This window comes from Entelurus aequoreus, linkage group LG03 (assembly GCF_033978785.1).
Source record: "Entelurus aequoreus isolate RoL-2023_Sb linkage group LG03, RoL_Eaeq_v1.1, whole genome shotgun sequence".
In the NCBI taxonomy this organism is placed as follows: domain Eukaryota; kingdom Metazoa; phylum Chordata; class Actinopteri; order Syngnathiformes; family Syngnathidae; genus Entelurus; species Entelurus aequoreus.
The window spans coordinates 94,248,984-94,264,264 of NC_084733.1; the positions used below are offsets into that span (position 1 = coordinate 94,248,984).

The 15,281-nt window shown below is 37.9% G+C and overlaps 1 protein-coding gene across 1 annotated transcript in view; it reads left to right on the plus strand.

Moving 5' to 3' along the window:
- The window catches only part of LOC133645890 (TGF-beta-activated kinase 1 and MAP3K7-binding protein 2-like), a 55,859-nt gene that overhangs the window by 21,001 nt on the left and 19,577 nt on the right, over window positions 1–15,281 (plus strand). The window contains exon 2 of the mRNA XM_062040819.1: window positions 13,407–13,587. Within this exon, the coding sequence (XP_061896803.1) occupies window positions 13,486–13,587 (102 nt within the window). The 5' untranslated portion in view covers window positions 13,407–13,485. The remainder of the gene's footprint in view (window positions 1–13,406; window positions 13,588–15,281) is intronic.

Below are 15,281 nucleotides of genomic sequence, written 5' to 3' on the forward strand. Positions count from 1 at the left end.
AGACTTAGACTTAGACAACCCTGTGTGGAGACTTAGACTTAGACAACCCTGTGTGGAGACTTAGACTTAGACAACCCTGTGTGGAGACTTAGACTTAGACTTAGACAACCCTGTGTGGAGACTTAGACTTAGACTTAGACAACCCTGTGTGGAGACCTAGAGACTTAGACAACCCTGTGTGGAGACTTAGACTTAGACTTAGACAACCCTGTGTGGAGACTTAGACAACCCTGTGTAGAGACTTAGACAACCCTGTGTGGAGACTTAGACTTAGACAACCCTGTGTGGAGACTTAGACTTAGACAACCCTGTGTAGAGACTTAGACAACCCTGTGTGGAGACTTAGACTTAGACAACCCTGTGTAGAGACTTAGACAACCCTGTGTGGAGACTTAGACTTAGACAACCCTGTGTGGAGACTGCTCGGGTCTGTTCCACTGGATGGGACACCAGCCAGTATTTTTGTACAACAAACCTCACTTCTCTCACTATTTCTTTCTACTGCACATTATGTAAGAGCGGTAATCTTAACAGATGCACTGTGGATAGACCATTTTCCTTTCAGAATCAAGTTCGAGGGACATGTGCAGCATAGCTCCAGTCATAAAATGTCTGTAATGTGATCGCTTCTCCTCTGCTCTTATATGTGCTAACTTTGGCCTTTTTGACAAATAATTCAATACCAACACTGCAAAATAACACACAAAAATAAAAAAGGACGTATCGTATGAATAATTGCGCCGGTCAAAAATGTAGCTACATAGAGAAAAATGACATGCCGTCAAAACAGGGTATTTATTTTATTTGATAAAATAATAATGCATAGACCTCATGTATGCTTATATTACTTCTCTTATGCTCTGAGCAAAAATAGAAAATAATACTTTTTTTGGTACTCTGTGAAGTCCACCTATCTTCTCTGCTTGGTGTGCTTGTGATATCATCGTGCTCCTTGTTGTGCTAACTAGGGTTGTACGGTATACCGGTACTAGTATAATATCGCGGTACTAATGAATTAAAAACGGTACTATACTCTGTTTGAAAAGTACCGGTTCACGGACATGACGGAGCGTCGTCACATTGTGACATTGCTGGTTTTAGGAACAGAGGAGCATGTTGGGCAGCGCACACACACAGAGTACTTACAAGCAGACACAGTGTGTAGACAGAAAAGGGAGAATGGACGCATTTTGGTGTAAAAAGTCAAGATAAAGGTGAAGTTATAACACTGAAACACCCTCAGGAAGAGCTGCTACTTCTAAATCACTAATCCTGGCCTCCATGGCAACAAATAAAGTAAGTTTCTTACAGGTACATTATCACTGGAGGACGAGGAATATCTAAACATGCTTCACCACACATGTATCTCTGTGAGTTTTTCTAGAATCGGGTGCTTTTGTAAAGTTTGCAAACACAAAAAATAGTTTTATCCCAGTATGAGCGTATAAATGTCACATTCAATATGGCAGTTATTTAAACATAATTCCTTAACCAAACATGCAAAATGTCTAATAATGCCTGGAATAATGTATCTTTGTGAGTTTTACTAGAAACAGATGCTTTTGTAAGGTTTGCAAACACCTTGGTGTCCTCGTTAGGTTTTTGCTTTTAGCCAAGAATTCTAATTTTTTGGTCCATCTCTACTGGCAATGCTTTTAAACAACAACACACAGTAGAGCAGTCCTCCTCAAATAGTGGGGGGGTGCTTGTGACCTGGGGGAACATGCTTATTTTGCAGACTGTGATGAAGCGTATGTAGCACTTGACTTTGCTGGAACTACCGTGTGTTGTTTTCTTCAATGTTAATAAGCTTATGTTTATAACTATTTTATAGACTATTTATGCAATATTGATATTCACGGTGCAAAATGTTTTCTTCTTCCTCGGGGGGCAACAGAAAATAATTGAGAAGCACTGCAATAGAGCAATGTTTCTTAGCCATAGGGCCGGAGCGACTTGTCCTTAGCTCAAAGTGGCCAGCAGACGTGGGGTGGACCAACCTTGCCTGCTTCCCATCCACCAGCAGCTGCAGGCTGCGGTTCTGAAGAATGTTTGATTTCCTGCATGCTCACACACACACACTACTATGTACACACACACTGTATACACGTGTGCATTGTAACAGGCAGATCAAAGCTGAGTTCATGTGTGTATCAAGGAGGTGACTTTGGGTTCTGCACATATGTGGTGTGTGTCTGTGCTGGCATGAAGCGTATTGTGGCCAAACAGCTCCATTTTTGTTTCATCTGACCATAGAACTTTCCTCCAGAAGGTCTTATCTTTGTCCATGTGACGTCAGATGAAACAACAATGGAGCTGTTTGGCCACAATACCCAGCAATAAGTTTGGAGGAGAAAAATCCCAGGAACACCAGGCCTACCGTCAAACATGGTGGTGGTAGTATTATGCTCTGGGCCTGTTTTGATGCCAATGGAACTGCTGCTTTAAATGGGACAATGAAAAAGGAGGATTAGCTCCAAATTGTTCAGGACAAGCTAAAGTCATCAGCCCGGAGGTTGGGTCTTGGGCGCAGTTGGGTGTTCCAACAGGACAATGACCCCAAACACACCTCAAAAGTGGTAAAGGAATGGCTAAATCAGGCTAGAATGAAGGTTTTAGAATGGCCTTCCCAAAGTCCTGACTTAAAGGTGTGGACAATCCTGAAGAAACAAGTCCATGTCAGAAAAGCAACACATTTATCTGAACTGCAGCAATTTTGTGGTCAAGTGGTCAAGCAGAAGCTTGTGGATGGCTACCAAAAGTGCCTTATTGCAGGTCAACTTGCCAAGGGACATGTAAGCAAATATTAACATTGCTGTATGTATACTTTTGATTAGTCACATTTTCAGTAGAGCCATAATAAATTCATAAAAGAAGCAAACTTCATGAATGTTTTTTGTGACCAACAAGTATGTGCTCCAATCACTACATCACAATAAAACAAGAGTTGTAGAAATGATTGTAAAGTCAAGACGGCTCAGATGTGGGATCTGAGCCGAGGATGTCGTTGTGGCTTGTGCAGCCCTTTGAGACACTCGTGATTTAGGGCTATATAAGTAAACATTGATTGATTGATTGATTGAAGACAGTCATGACATGATGTTCTTTACAAGTGTATGTACACTTTTGACCAGGACTGTACACTATCACCTTTCCATTGTTATGGTGCATTTAAAATGCAATCTTGTTTAAAAAGCACAGCTGTTTCAGGTCTTGTGACTTGGTGGTCTGGCAATTCGGTTTGATTCACCATATTACTTGTTGACTGCGTCATGTTTCCATGTGTCTTACTAAACTTAAGACCGACATAGTTTTGTAATATTTGTGTTAGAAAGGGTTTGTCTGTTTAGTTTGGGCTATTAAGGATTCCAACAGAATACCACAAAATATCTGGCTACGTAAAATCTTCTTCACCATCACTTTTGCATTTCTACATCAAGTCCACAGCTCCTAAAGTTGTACATTTTCCAATTTGCCCAGATATGTAAACCCAGATACAGGACATTGAACCCTGGGACATTGAAGCTCCCTCTGGCCACACCACAGTGTAGCTTCCTCTAGATCAGGGCTTGGTAACCCACATGTGGCTCTCCCTTTGTTTTCTTTAACAGCGTTATGAAGGAATTGTGCATGTTTTGTACTGTACTTGTGGACACATTATACGGGACACACTTCCTGTGTACAGTCTGTCAAATCAGTACGCCTCTACCATACCAAATAATCCAATTAAAAAAATAAAAAAAGTATTATAAATTCATGTACCGTTGTATGATGTGTATTACTGTACTTAAAGTCTCTTACAACAAAATAATATTGCTGATTATTGTGTGTGCTCACATGTCAACACACTTTACACACCAGCTTGTTTCTTCTCTAGAAAACTGAGACCAGTGCCTTTTGATTTCATTTTATTTGTTGAATTATGTTTCCTGACTAAGATTCAGCAGTTAAAAACAGTAAGTTGAGGAGGATGTTTTGGGTTTAAGATAAGTTGACATGTTATATCTTTAGCACTACCAATTACTACAACAATGGTCCATGTTTGTTTTCTTCATGTTTGTGGTCTTAGGTTGTTTTTTTAGATCCTTACTCCAGCTATAGAAAATAGTTGATTATGCATCAACATGTTTCTTTAATTGCTGTATTGACACTGGAGGAATGCTAGTTGACTGCTTATTCTGTCCCACACAAAGAGGTGTGCATTTTGTGGTGAACTATGTAGCCACAGCCTCAACTTGTAAAGTGGGTCAGCCACCAAGTCAATGTTATTTCCTTCAACAGTCGATTCCTGGAAGGTAAATGCAAACCTTTTTTGACTTGTCTCAAGCTCCAAAAGTGGTCTGCAAAAGGAGACGGAAAATGTTTCTTTGGAGGCAGTGAAGTAAAAATATGTTGTCTGAGATATGGAAAGTAGCATTCATGACTGGAGGATATTGCTGTTTCTCAATATTGTTTGGCTCCATAAATCTTCCACTTTTTTCTTTTTTATGATATCTTAATCATAGTATGTTGATGTAAATATGTATTGTACATCAGTGCTTTCATGCTGAAACCTCGTACGGTTTTACTTTAGACTTAGACAAACTTTACCGATCCACAAGGGAAATTGTTCCACACAGTAGCTCAGTTACAAACTTTACAGGTAATAAAACACTAGCATTAAAGTACCAGTAGAATGGAAAAACAAGTTACCACTATATCGTGTTTATATCTGATTTATAACACTTAAAGACTTAACAAAGGTTGTAAGTAAATAGATACAGTATGTCTTTGAGAGCCAACAATGATTACTTTAGGAACAATTATAATCTAGAACCTTGTGTTTTTGAGCCTGAATATAAGGAGGATGAGCAATACGTTTTTAGAATCCACTCGACATCCATTGCACCGGTCGCCCAGGGGAGGGAGGCCCTCCCACATCTGCAGTCCCCTCCAAGGTTTCTCATTGTTATCCCATTGGGTTGAGTTTTTTCTTTCCCTGATGTAGGATCTGAACCGAGGATGTCGTTGTGGCTTGTGCAGCCCTTTGAGACACTCGTGATTTAGGGCTATATAAGTAAACATTGATTGATTGATTGATTGATTGAGAATCTGTGTGATAAACTGATCCAGCTTCAGTGAAACAAGAAATACATTCTACGAACATAATGAAACACTTTCTGTACAATGTCTGCTCTCACTAAGATGCGGACTGGTAGAATGTTCTTATTTCCTGTTTAGATGAAGAATGAATCATAATCCACATGAAGAGTTGAAATGAAAAGTTGCTGCAGACTCTCGTCTTCGGTCTTGTCATGTCTTTCTCTCCATCCCCCCGGGTATAAATTGAATGTCACTGATGAACAACTTATGGGTTTATGACTAAATCCTCCTATTATCCAGATGGGAGGTATGATTCATAATCTGGAATAACTTTGACTAGCCGAGATGCTGGCTCAATATAGGCAACATAAGCTAGATAGCTCTTTCTTATCAATGCGCCGCTAAAAATAGTTTGGCTGTGTTAGCGCTTATTATAACAATATTGCTCATATGTGGTTAATATTCAGGTCACGATATGTAAATAGAGTATTGTTTAGGATGGTTATTTGGAGGGCTATGTAGGCGCAATAGAGGAGCCCCCCATTGACTCCATTGTAATTTTGTGTGAATGATAAACAGCACGTCGCTTTCCAACTTTTGCGAGTACAGACGTGACATCATCCAACTCCCAAAATTGTGCAAAACTTTGACAGTGGAAATTGTGCCATTTTGTGATGTTTAGACAATATTTTCACATACTTGGCGGATTGTAAATACAATTGGATATGGTTTAATGCAGTGGTTCTTAACCATGTAGCCATTGTTAGCCGCCAGCACCCCCTAGAGCCCAGTTTTTCAATCACTGTGCCGCGGCACACTAGTGTACCGTGAGATACAGTCTGGTGTGTCGTGGGAGATGATCTAATTTCACCTATTTGGGTTACAAATATTTTTTGCAAAGCAGTAATTATAGTCTGCAAATGATGTGTTGTTGTTGAGTGTCGGTGCTGTCTAGAGCTCGGCAGAGTAACCATGTAATACTCTTCCATATCAGTAGGTGGCAGCAGATAGCTAATTGCTTTGTAGATGTCAGAAACAGCGGGAGGCAGTGTGCAGGTAAAAAGGTATCTAATGCTTAAACTAAAAATAAACAAAAAGGCGAGTGCCGCTAAGAAAAGGCATTGAAGCTTAGGGAAGGCTATGCAGAACTAAACTAAAACTGAACTGGCTACAAAGTAAACAAAAACAGAATGCTGGATGACAGCAAAGACTTACTGTGGAGCAAAGAAGGCGTCCACAAAGTACATCTGAACATGACATGACAATCAACAATGTCCCCACAAAGAAGGATAAAAACAACTGAAATATTCTTGATTGCTAAAACAAAGTAGATGCAGGAAATGTCGCTCAAAGGAAGACATGAAACTGCTACAGGAAAATACCAAAAAAAGAGAAAAAGCCACAAAATAGGAGCACAAGACAATAAGTAAAACACTACACACAGGAAAACAGCAAAAAAGTCCAAATAAGTCAACTTTAGCCTACTACTACAACCATATTATTTACCAGCAACATAAAGTGAAACAGAGGCAGAGGTGTCCTGCCACAGTCAGTAACAAATCAACAAAAAACAGTAGTGGTGGTAGATAGACACAGAGCTTCATCAAACATCTGATCCACTGAACAAAGAGCTCCAAAAATCTTGAACTTTAGACTGCCATCAGTTTTACTCCCTACACTTAACCATGTGTTTCCTACTGCCTGCACACTTTGCACCCTTTGTTATATACACATGTTGTGTTTCTAATAGAAATACATTTAATCAAGTCAAATACAAATAAGGCAACAAGAGAAGTATCCTACACTTCTCTTTTGTAAAGTAAATGTGAACAGCCGATACGGGCATCTACATCAACTATATGATTTGCCTGAGAAGCTGGAGAGGACAAAAAATAAAAAATACATTTTATTTTTTTTATTTTTTATTTTTTTTATTTTATTTTATTTTTTTTAAATTTTATTTTATTGTTTTTAATTTTTGGCGGACGTAATTCTTTCGTGGCGGGCCGCCACAAATAAATGAATGTGTGGGAAACCCTGACCTGTATACTTGGTATTGTTACAGTCTATTTGTATCCATCCACCCACCTCTGTTTACATTGAAGATGTCTATCTTAGTGGTTAGCATGGTTTATTGTACCCTCCCACGGTGTTCATCTACCCCTGGTACTCCAGTGATAGTTCTTTATTTGCCGCCATGGAGGCGAGGATTGCTGACGTACTTACTGTAGATGCAACTTTGCACAGTTGGCTGCTAACGTACATATTGTGTATCGCACAAGCCCTAATTCACACTCTCTTCTTAAATAGTTTTAGTTGATTGGCAGCTGAGACTTTGATATCCATCTTCACACACAAGTTCCCTGCAGCGATGTGAAGTTTGTGTGGGATTTATTGAAAGTACAGCAACATTAAGTGCAGTTTAACAGGACGTTGCATTGTGACTTCCTCCCTCAGCTTCTCTTTTATTCACTTCAGTTCAAGACAGGAATTCTCTGACAAAAATATCCAGTTTAGAAGCCTGCTGGTAAAATGAAATGTGAGAGTAGTGGTGGCTAATAGCCATTGTGACTTTGTCCACAGACATAAGGATGTTTGAACACTTTGTTGACATGTTTTTCCTCCATTCGTGCATATTTTTCATTCTGATTCTTGTGTTTTCCTGTGATTTTATACTTAAAGGCCTACTGAAATGAAATGTTCTTATTTAAACGGGAATAGCAGATCCATTCTATGTGTCGTACTTGATCATTTCGCGATATTGCCATATTTTTGCTGAAAGGATTTAGTATAGAACAACGACGATAAAGATCGCAACTTTTGGTATATGATAAAAACAACCCTTGCCCCTACCGGAAGTAGCGTGACATCACAAGACAAAGGATTCCTCACAATTCCGCTTTGTTTACAATGGAGCGAGAGACATTCGGACCGAAAAAGCGACAATTACCCCATTAATTTGAGCCAGGATGAAAGATTCATGGATGAAGAACTTTAGAGTGAAGGACTACAGTGTAGTGCGGGGTGTATCTTTTTTCGCTCTGACCGTAACTTAGGTACAAGCTGGCTCATTGGATTCCACACTCTCTCCTTTTTCTATTGTAGATCACAGATTTGTATTTTAAACCACCTCAGATACTATATCCTCTTGAAAATGAGAGTCGAGAACACGAAATGGACATTCACAGTGACTGAACATGTAAATACACGGTTAATAATTTTCAGCTTTGCGAAGCTAAAAAAATAGAAGCTAAGTTAGCTACAGAGCTAATGTGATAGCAGGCTCAAATGCAGATAGAAACAAAATTAAAAAAAACCCTGACTGGATGGATAGACAGAAGATCAACAATACTATTAAACCATGAACATGTAAATACACGATTAATAATTTTCAGCTTGGCGAAGCTAAAAAAATAGAAGCTAACTTAGCTACGGAGCTAACGTGATAGCATCAGTCTCAAATGCAGATAGAAACGAAATAAAAAAAAACCCTGACTGGAAGGATAGACAGAAGATCAACAATACTATTAAACCATGAACATGTAAATACACGGTTAATAATTTTCAGCTTTGCGAAGCTAAAAAAATAAAAGCAAAGTTAGCTACAGAGCTAACGTGATAGCAGGCTCAAATGCAGATAGAAACAAAATTTAAAAAAACCCTGACTGGAAGGATAGACAGAAGATCAACAATACTATTAAACCATGAACATGTAAATACACGGTTAATAATTTTCAGCTTTGCGAAGCTAAAAAAAATAGAAGCTAAGTTAGCTACAGAGCTAACGTGATAGCAGGCTCAAATGCAGATAGAAACAAAATTTTAAAAAACCCTGACTGGAAGGATAGACAGAAGATCAACAATACTATTAAACCATGAACATGTAAATACACGATTAATAATTTTCAGCTTGGCGAAGCTAAAAAAATAGAAGCTAAGTTAGATGCGGCGGCGGGCGTTGTACGCTTTTGACGACACCCCGGCCGCCATCAGAGTCGGCAAGAAACATATATTTCCCCAAAGTTACGTGCGTGACATGCACATATCGACACGCACGTACGGGCAAGCGATCAAATGGTTGGAAGCCAAAGCTGTACTCACCGTAGTGCGTCTGTTATCCTGCTCAAAACACAACACAACCTCCTGGTGTTGGTGTTGCTACAGCCAGCCGCTAATACACCGATCGCACCTACAACTTTCTTATTTGCAGCCTCCATTGTCCATTAAACAAATTGCAAAAGATTCACCAACACAGATGTCCAGAATACTGTGGAATTTTGTCGAAGAAAACCGAGGTATTTGAATTGGGTCCAAACACTTCCCTTGACCTCGTGACGTCACGCGCATACGTCATCATACCGCGACGTTTTCAAGCGGAAGTTTCCCGGGAAGTTTAAAAAGTCGCTTTATAAGTTAACCCGGCCGTATTGGCATGTGTTGCAATGTTAAGATTTCATCATTGATATATAAACTATCAGACTGCGTGGTCGCTAGTAGTGGCTTTCAGTAGGCCTTTAACGTCTTGATTACAATGACAATAAAGCTTTCGTTTGTCTGCAGATCTTTTTTCTGGTAGCCAACAACCCTTAAAAGAAAACAAATGTGTTAATTTTCTCAGTCATTAGAATCCAGATGTTAATTGCTATGCTTTTATTTTGGATCTTCCGTTAGTGGACATGAAGTCACATGTAACGCTGTGCAACTTGACATCTTATGTTGCTGATGAACTTCAGCAGAGTGGCTTTTAAGAATAGACTAAGGGGAGAAGTATTGCGGAAAGAGATTATTCTAGATCAGGGGTCACCAACGCGGTGCCCGCGGGCACCAGGTAGCCCGTAAGGACCAGATGAGTAGCCCGCTGGCCTGTTCTAAAAATAGCTCAAATAGCAGCACTTACCAGTGAGCTGCCTCTATTTTTTAAATTGTATTTATTTACTAGCAAGCTGGTCTCGCTTTGCCCGACATTTTTAATTCTAAGAGAGACAAAACTCAAATAGAATTTGAAAATCCAAGAAAATATTTTAAAGACTTGGTCTTCACTTGTTTAAATAAATTCATTAATTTTTTTACTTTGCTTCTTATAACTTTCAGAAAGACAATTTTAGAGAAAAAATACAACCTTAAAAATGGTTTTAGGATTTTTAAACACATATACCTTTTTACCTTTTAAATTCCTTCCTCTTCTTTCCTGACAATTTAAACCAATGTTCAAGTAAATTTTTTTTTTTATTGTAAAGAATAATAGATACATTTTAATATAATTCTTCATTTTAGCTTCTGTTTTTTCGACGAAGAATATTTGTGAAATATTTCTTCAAACTTATTATGATTAAAATTCAAAAAAATTATTCTGGCAAATCTAGAAAATCTGTAGAATCAAATTTAAATCTTATTTCAAAGTCTTTTGAATTTCTTTTAAAATTTTTGTTCTGGAAAATCTAGAAGAAATAATGATTTGTCTTTGTTAGAAATATAGCTTGGTCCAATTTGTTATATATTCTAACAAAGTGTAGATTGGATTTTAACATATTTAAAACATGTCATCAAAATTCTAAAATGAATCTTAATCAGGAAAAATTACTAATGATGTTCTATAAAAAGATTCGAATTAGCAAGTTTTTCCCTTTTTTTTTTCGGTTGAATTTTGAATTTTAAAGAGTCGAAATAGAAAATAAACTATGTTTCAAGATTTAATTGTCTTTTTTTGTGTTTTCTCCTCTTTTAAACCGTTCAATTAAGTGTAAATATCATTAATTATTAATAATAACATAGAGTTAAAGGTAAATTGAGCAAATTGGCTATTTCTGGCAATTTATTTAAGTGTGTATCAAACTGGTAGCCCTTCGCATTAATCACTACCCAAGAAGTAGCTCTTGCTTTCAAAAAGGTTGGTGACCCCTGTTCTAGATTGTACCGAATGTCATGACTGGTTTTATTGATTATTGACTATTTTAGTGATTATGGGACAAGCAGTAAAAAATGGATGGATGGTTCTTTTTCATTACTTATTGTTTGTCTTTGGTACACTAATGTGTATATTTTAGGCCATTGGTTCTTTGTTTTATTTTTGCAAATATATATACCGTATTTTTCGGAGTATAAGTCGCTCCGGAGTATAAGTCGCACCGGCCGAAAATGCATAATAAAGAAGGAAAAAAAACATATATGAGTCGCAATGGGGAAATGTATTTGATAAAAGCCAACACTAAGAATAGACATTTGAAAGGCAATTTCAAATGTCTAAAGAATAGTGAACAACAGGCTGAATAAGTGTACGTTATATGAGGCATAAATAACCAACTGCTATGTTAATGTAACATATTATGGTAAGAGTCATTCAAATAACTATAACATATAGAACATGTTTACCAAACAATCTGTCACTCCTAATCGCTAAATCCCATGAAATCTTATACGTCTAGTCTCTTACGTCAATGACATCAATAATATTATACGATATTTGACGCTAATGTGTTCATCATTTCACACATAAGTCGCTCCTGAGTATAAGTCGCACCCCGGCCAAACTATGAAAAAAACTGCGACTTATATTTCGAAAAATACAGTATATATCTATTTTTATATTGCTCTTTTTATCTTTGGTATGAACATTATTATGTAAACTCCAAGTTATTGGGGTTTTTTTTTGGTTCTTTGTTGTTGCTATTTTTGTATTACATTTTATTATTTGTTCATGTTGTACTGCATTGTAATCTTTTGTTTTGTGATCGTGTGATGTTGTTTTGCCTGGACCCCAGGAAGAATAGTCTCCGCTGTGGTGTAGACTAATGGGGAGCCTTAATAAACTAAATCAATCAAGTTCACAACACGACAAGAAAAACAGACACATGTTTCATAGAAGCGACCCCTTTGGGTGCCACCATGTATGTTCATGTCTATCTACACTTATTAGGAACACTAGTTTTCTACTTGCAAAAATCAACTCTGGAACTGAAAAATCTAGTTTTGATGTAAAATGTTTTGTATATTCATAATAATTAATAAATATGATTTATTCTTATGAAGAAAAAATAGATTTTAATTTTTCCCTTTTATATATTTTAATGTCTAAGATTCTGTTTTTTTTTTAGATTCGATCGTTTTTTTTTTTTTAAAGTTAAATTTTTTTCTTTTTCAGTTCCCAATCTTTTTTTTTAGATATAGTTGCATAAACGTCATAAGGTAATTTTTAGTAATAAGAACTCAGTAGACTGATGAACTGGTCGACTCAACATGCAGTGGTGGTCAAAAGTGTACGTACACGTGTAAAGAACATCATGTCATGGCTGTCTTGACTTTACAATCATTTCTACAACTCTTATTGTTTTGTGATGTAGTGATTGGAGCACATACTTGTTGGTCACAAAAAACATTCATGAAGTTTGCTTCTTTTATGAATTTATTATGGGTCAAAAGTATACATACATACTTTCCTCCAGAAGGTCTTATCTTTGTCCATGTGATGTCAGATGAAACAAAAATGGAGCTGTTTGGCCACAATACCCAGCAATATGTTTGGAGGAGAAAAGGTGAGGCCTTTAATCCCAGGAACACCATGCCTACCGTCAAGCATGGTGGTGGTAGTATTATGCTTTGGGCCTGTTTTGCAGCCAATGGAACTGCTGCTTTAAATGGCACAATGAAAAAGGAGGATTAGCTCCAAATTGTTCAGGACAAGCTAAAATCATCAGCCCGGAGGTTGGGTCTTGGGCGCAGTTGGGTGTTCCAACAGGACAATGACGTCAAAAGTGGTAAAGGAATGGCTAAATCAGGCTAGAATGAAGGTTTTAGAATGGCCTTCCCAAAGTCCTGACTTAAAGGTGTGGACAATGCTGAAGAAACAAGTCCATGTCAGAAAACCAACAAATTTAGCTGAACTGCACCAATTTTGTCAAGAGGAGTGGTCATAAATTAAACCAGAAGTGTGCCAGAAGCTTGTGGATGGCTACCAAAAGCGCCTTATTGCAGTGAAACCTGCCAAGGGACATGTAAGCAAATATTAACATTGCTGTATGTATACTTTTGATTAGTCACATTTTCAGTAGAGCCATAATAAATTCATAAAAGAAGCAAACTTCATGAATGTTTTTTGTGACCAACAAGTATGTGCTCCAATCACTACATCACAAAAAAATAAGAGTTTTAGAAATGATTGACAGCCATGACATGATGTTCTTTACAAGTGTACATACTCTTTTGACCACCAGTGTATATCAGACTGACTTCTCCCTGACCACGTACCGTACCACAGTACAGTACAGTACAGTGGCTACTACAGTGTACACTTCTAATACCCTTCCCTTTTTGTGTGTGCCCTCCTGAAGATGCTGAAGATGAAGGCGGTCTGCTGCCACAAGTAAAGCTGCAGTGTAGAACCAACAGTCCTGACCTGGCAACATACGAATGGCCCAGGGAAGCCACAAGATTGACATTCAGGTTTTGCATCACCTGCGCCAGAAGTTCCCTGAAGTCCCAGAGGGTGTTGTGTCCCAATGTGTTCTGCAGGTAGGTAGGTTTAAGACCTGTCCCACAAGTATTTTGGATTAGGGTTGTATGGTATGCCGGTACTAGTATAATATCGCGGTAGTAATGAATCAAAAACGGTACTATACTCTGTTTGAAAAGTACCGCTTCCCGGGCAGGACAGTGCGTCGTCACGTGGTGACATTGCTGGTTGTAGGAGCAGAGGAGCATGTTGGGCAGCGCACACACACAGAGTACTTACAAGCAGACACAGTGTGTAGACAGAAAAGGGAGAATGGACGCATTTTGGTGTAAAAAGTCAAGATAAAGGTGAAGTTATAACACTGAAACACCCTCAGGAAGAGCTGCTTTAACACATGCAGCTAACATCCATCCACAGTGTTTTAGCTACTTCTAAATCACTAATCCTGGTCTCCATGGCGACAAAGTAAGTTTCTTACATGTACATTATCACTGGAGGACGAGGAATAGCTAAACATGCTTCACTACACACCGTAGGAGGATACAATAGCTCACCACCGTCACAATGTAAACAAATGCCATGGGTGGATCTATACCTGACATCCACTGTAATGATACCAAGTACAAGAGTGTATCTAGTCGATACTACTATGATTACATCCTTATTTTTTATCCTTTTTAAAAAAATTCATATTATGTTTATAAAGTCAGTAAATATGTCCCTGCACACATGAGGACTTTGAATATGACCAATGTATGATCCTGTAACTACTTGGTATCACATCCATACCTAAATGTGTGGTATCATCCAAAACTAATGTCAAGTATCAAAGAAGAGCAGAATAAGTGATTATCACATTTTAACAGAAGTGTAGATAGAACATGTTGAAACGGACAATAAGCAGATATTAACAGTAAATGAACAAGTAGGCAAGGCAAGGCAAGGCAACTTTATTTGTATAGCGCTTTTCATACACAAGGCAGACTCAAAGTGCTTCACAGACAACAAAGTGAAATGAAAGAAAATAAAAGCAAAATTAAAATGCAGACAATAAAAATAAAAACAGTGCAGACGTTAAAAGTTAAAAGATTAAAAGATTTAGCTGAAAGCTAAGGTGAACATAAAAGTCTTCAGTCTAGTTTTAAAAGTAGTGAGAGTTGGGGAGAGTCTGACATCTTCAGGAAGTTTATTCCAGCTATGTGTTGCATAGTGACTGAATGATGATCTCCCTTGATTTGAGTTTACTCTTGGAACCGCTAACAGATTGCTCTCAGAAGATCTTAGTGATCTAGAGGGCGTATATAGTGGGAGCATATCAGTGATATACTAGACCATGTAGTGATTTATATGTGAGCAGGAGGATTTTGAAATCTATTCTCTGATGTACAGGGAGCCAATGTAAGGATTTAAGAATTGGTGTAATGTGCTCACATTTTTTGGTCTTTGTTAGAACTCTAGCAGCAGCGTTCTGAACAAGCTGTAGCTGCCTGACAGTTTTTTTGGGAAGACCTGCAAGGAGACCATTACAATAGTCTAGCCTACTGGTAATAAAGGCATGTACAAGTTTTTCTAAGTCTTGAGCTGACATGAGCCCTCTAAGTCTTTTTACATTTTTGAGGTGATAGTAGGCCGATTTTGTTACTGATTTGATGTGACTGTCGAAATGTAAATCAGAATCTAAAATAACCCCAAGATTTCTGGCTTTATTTGAGGTTTTCAGGGACAGTGATTGAAGGTGTTGGATGACTTTAAA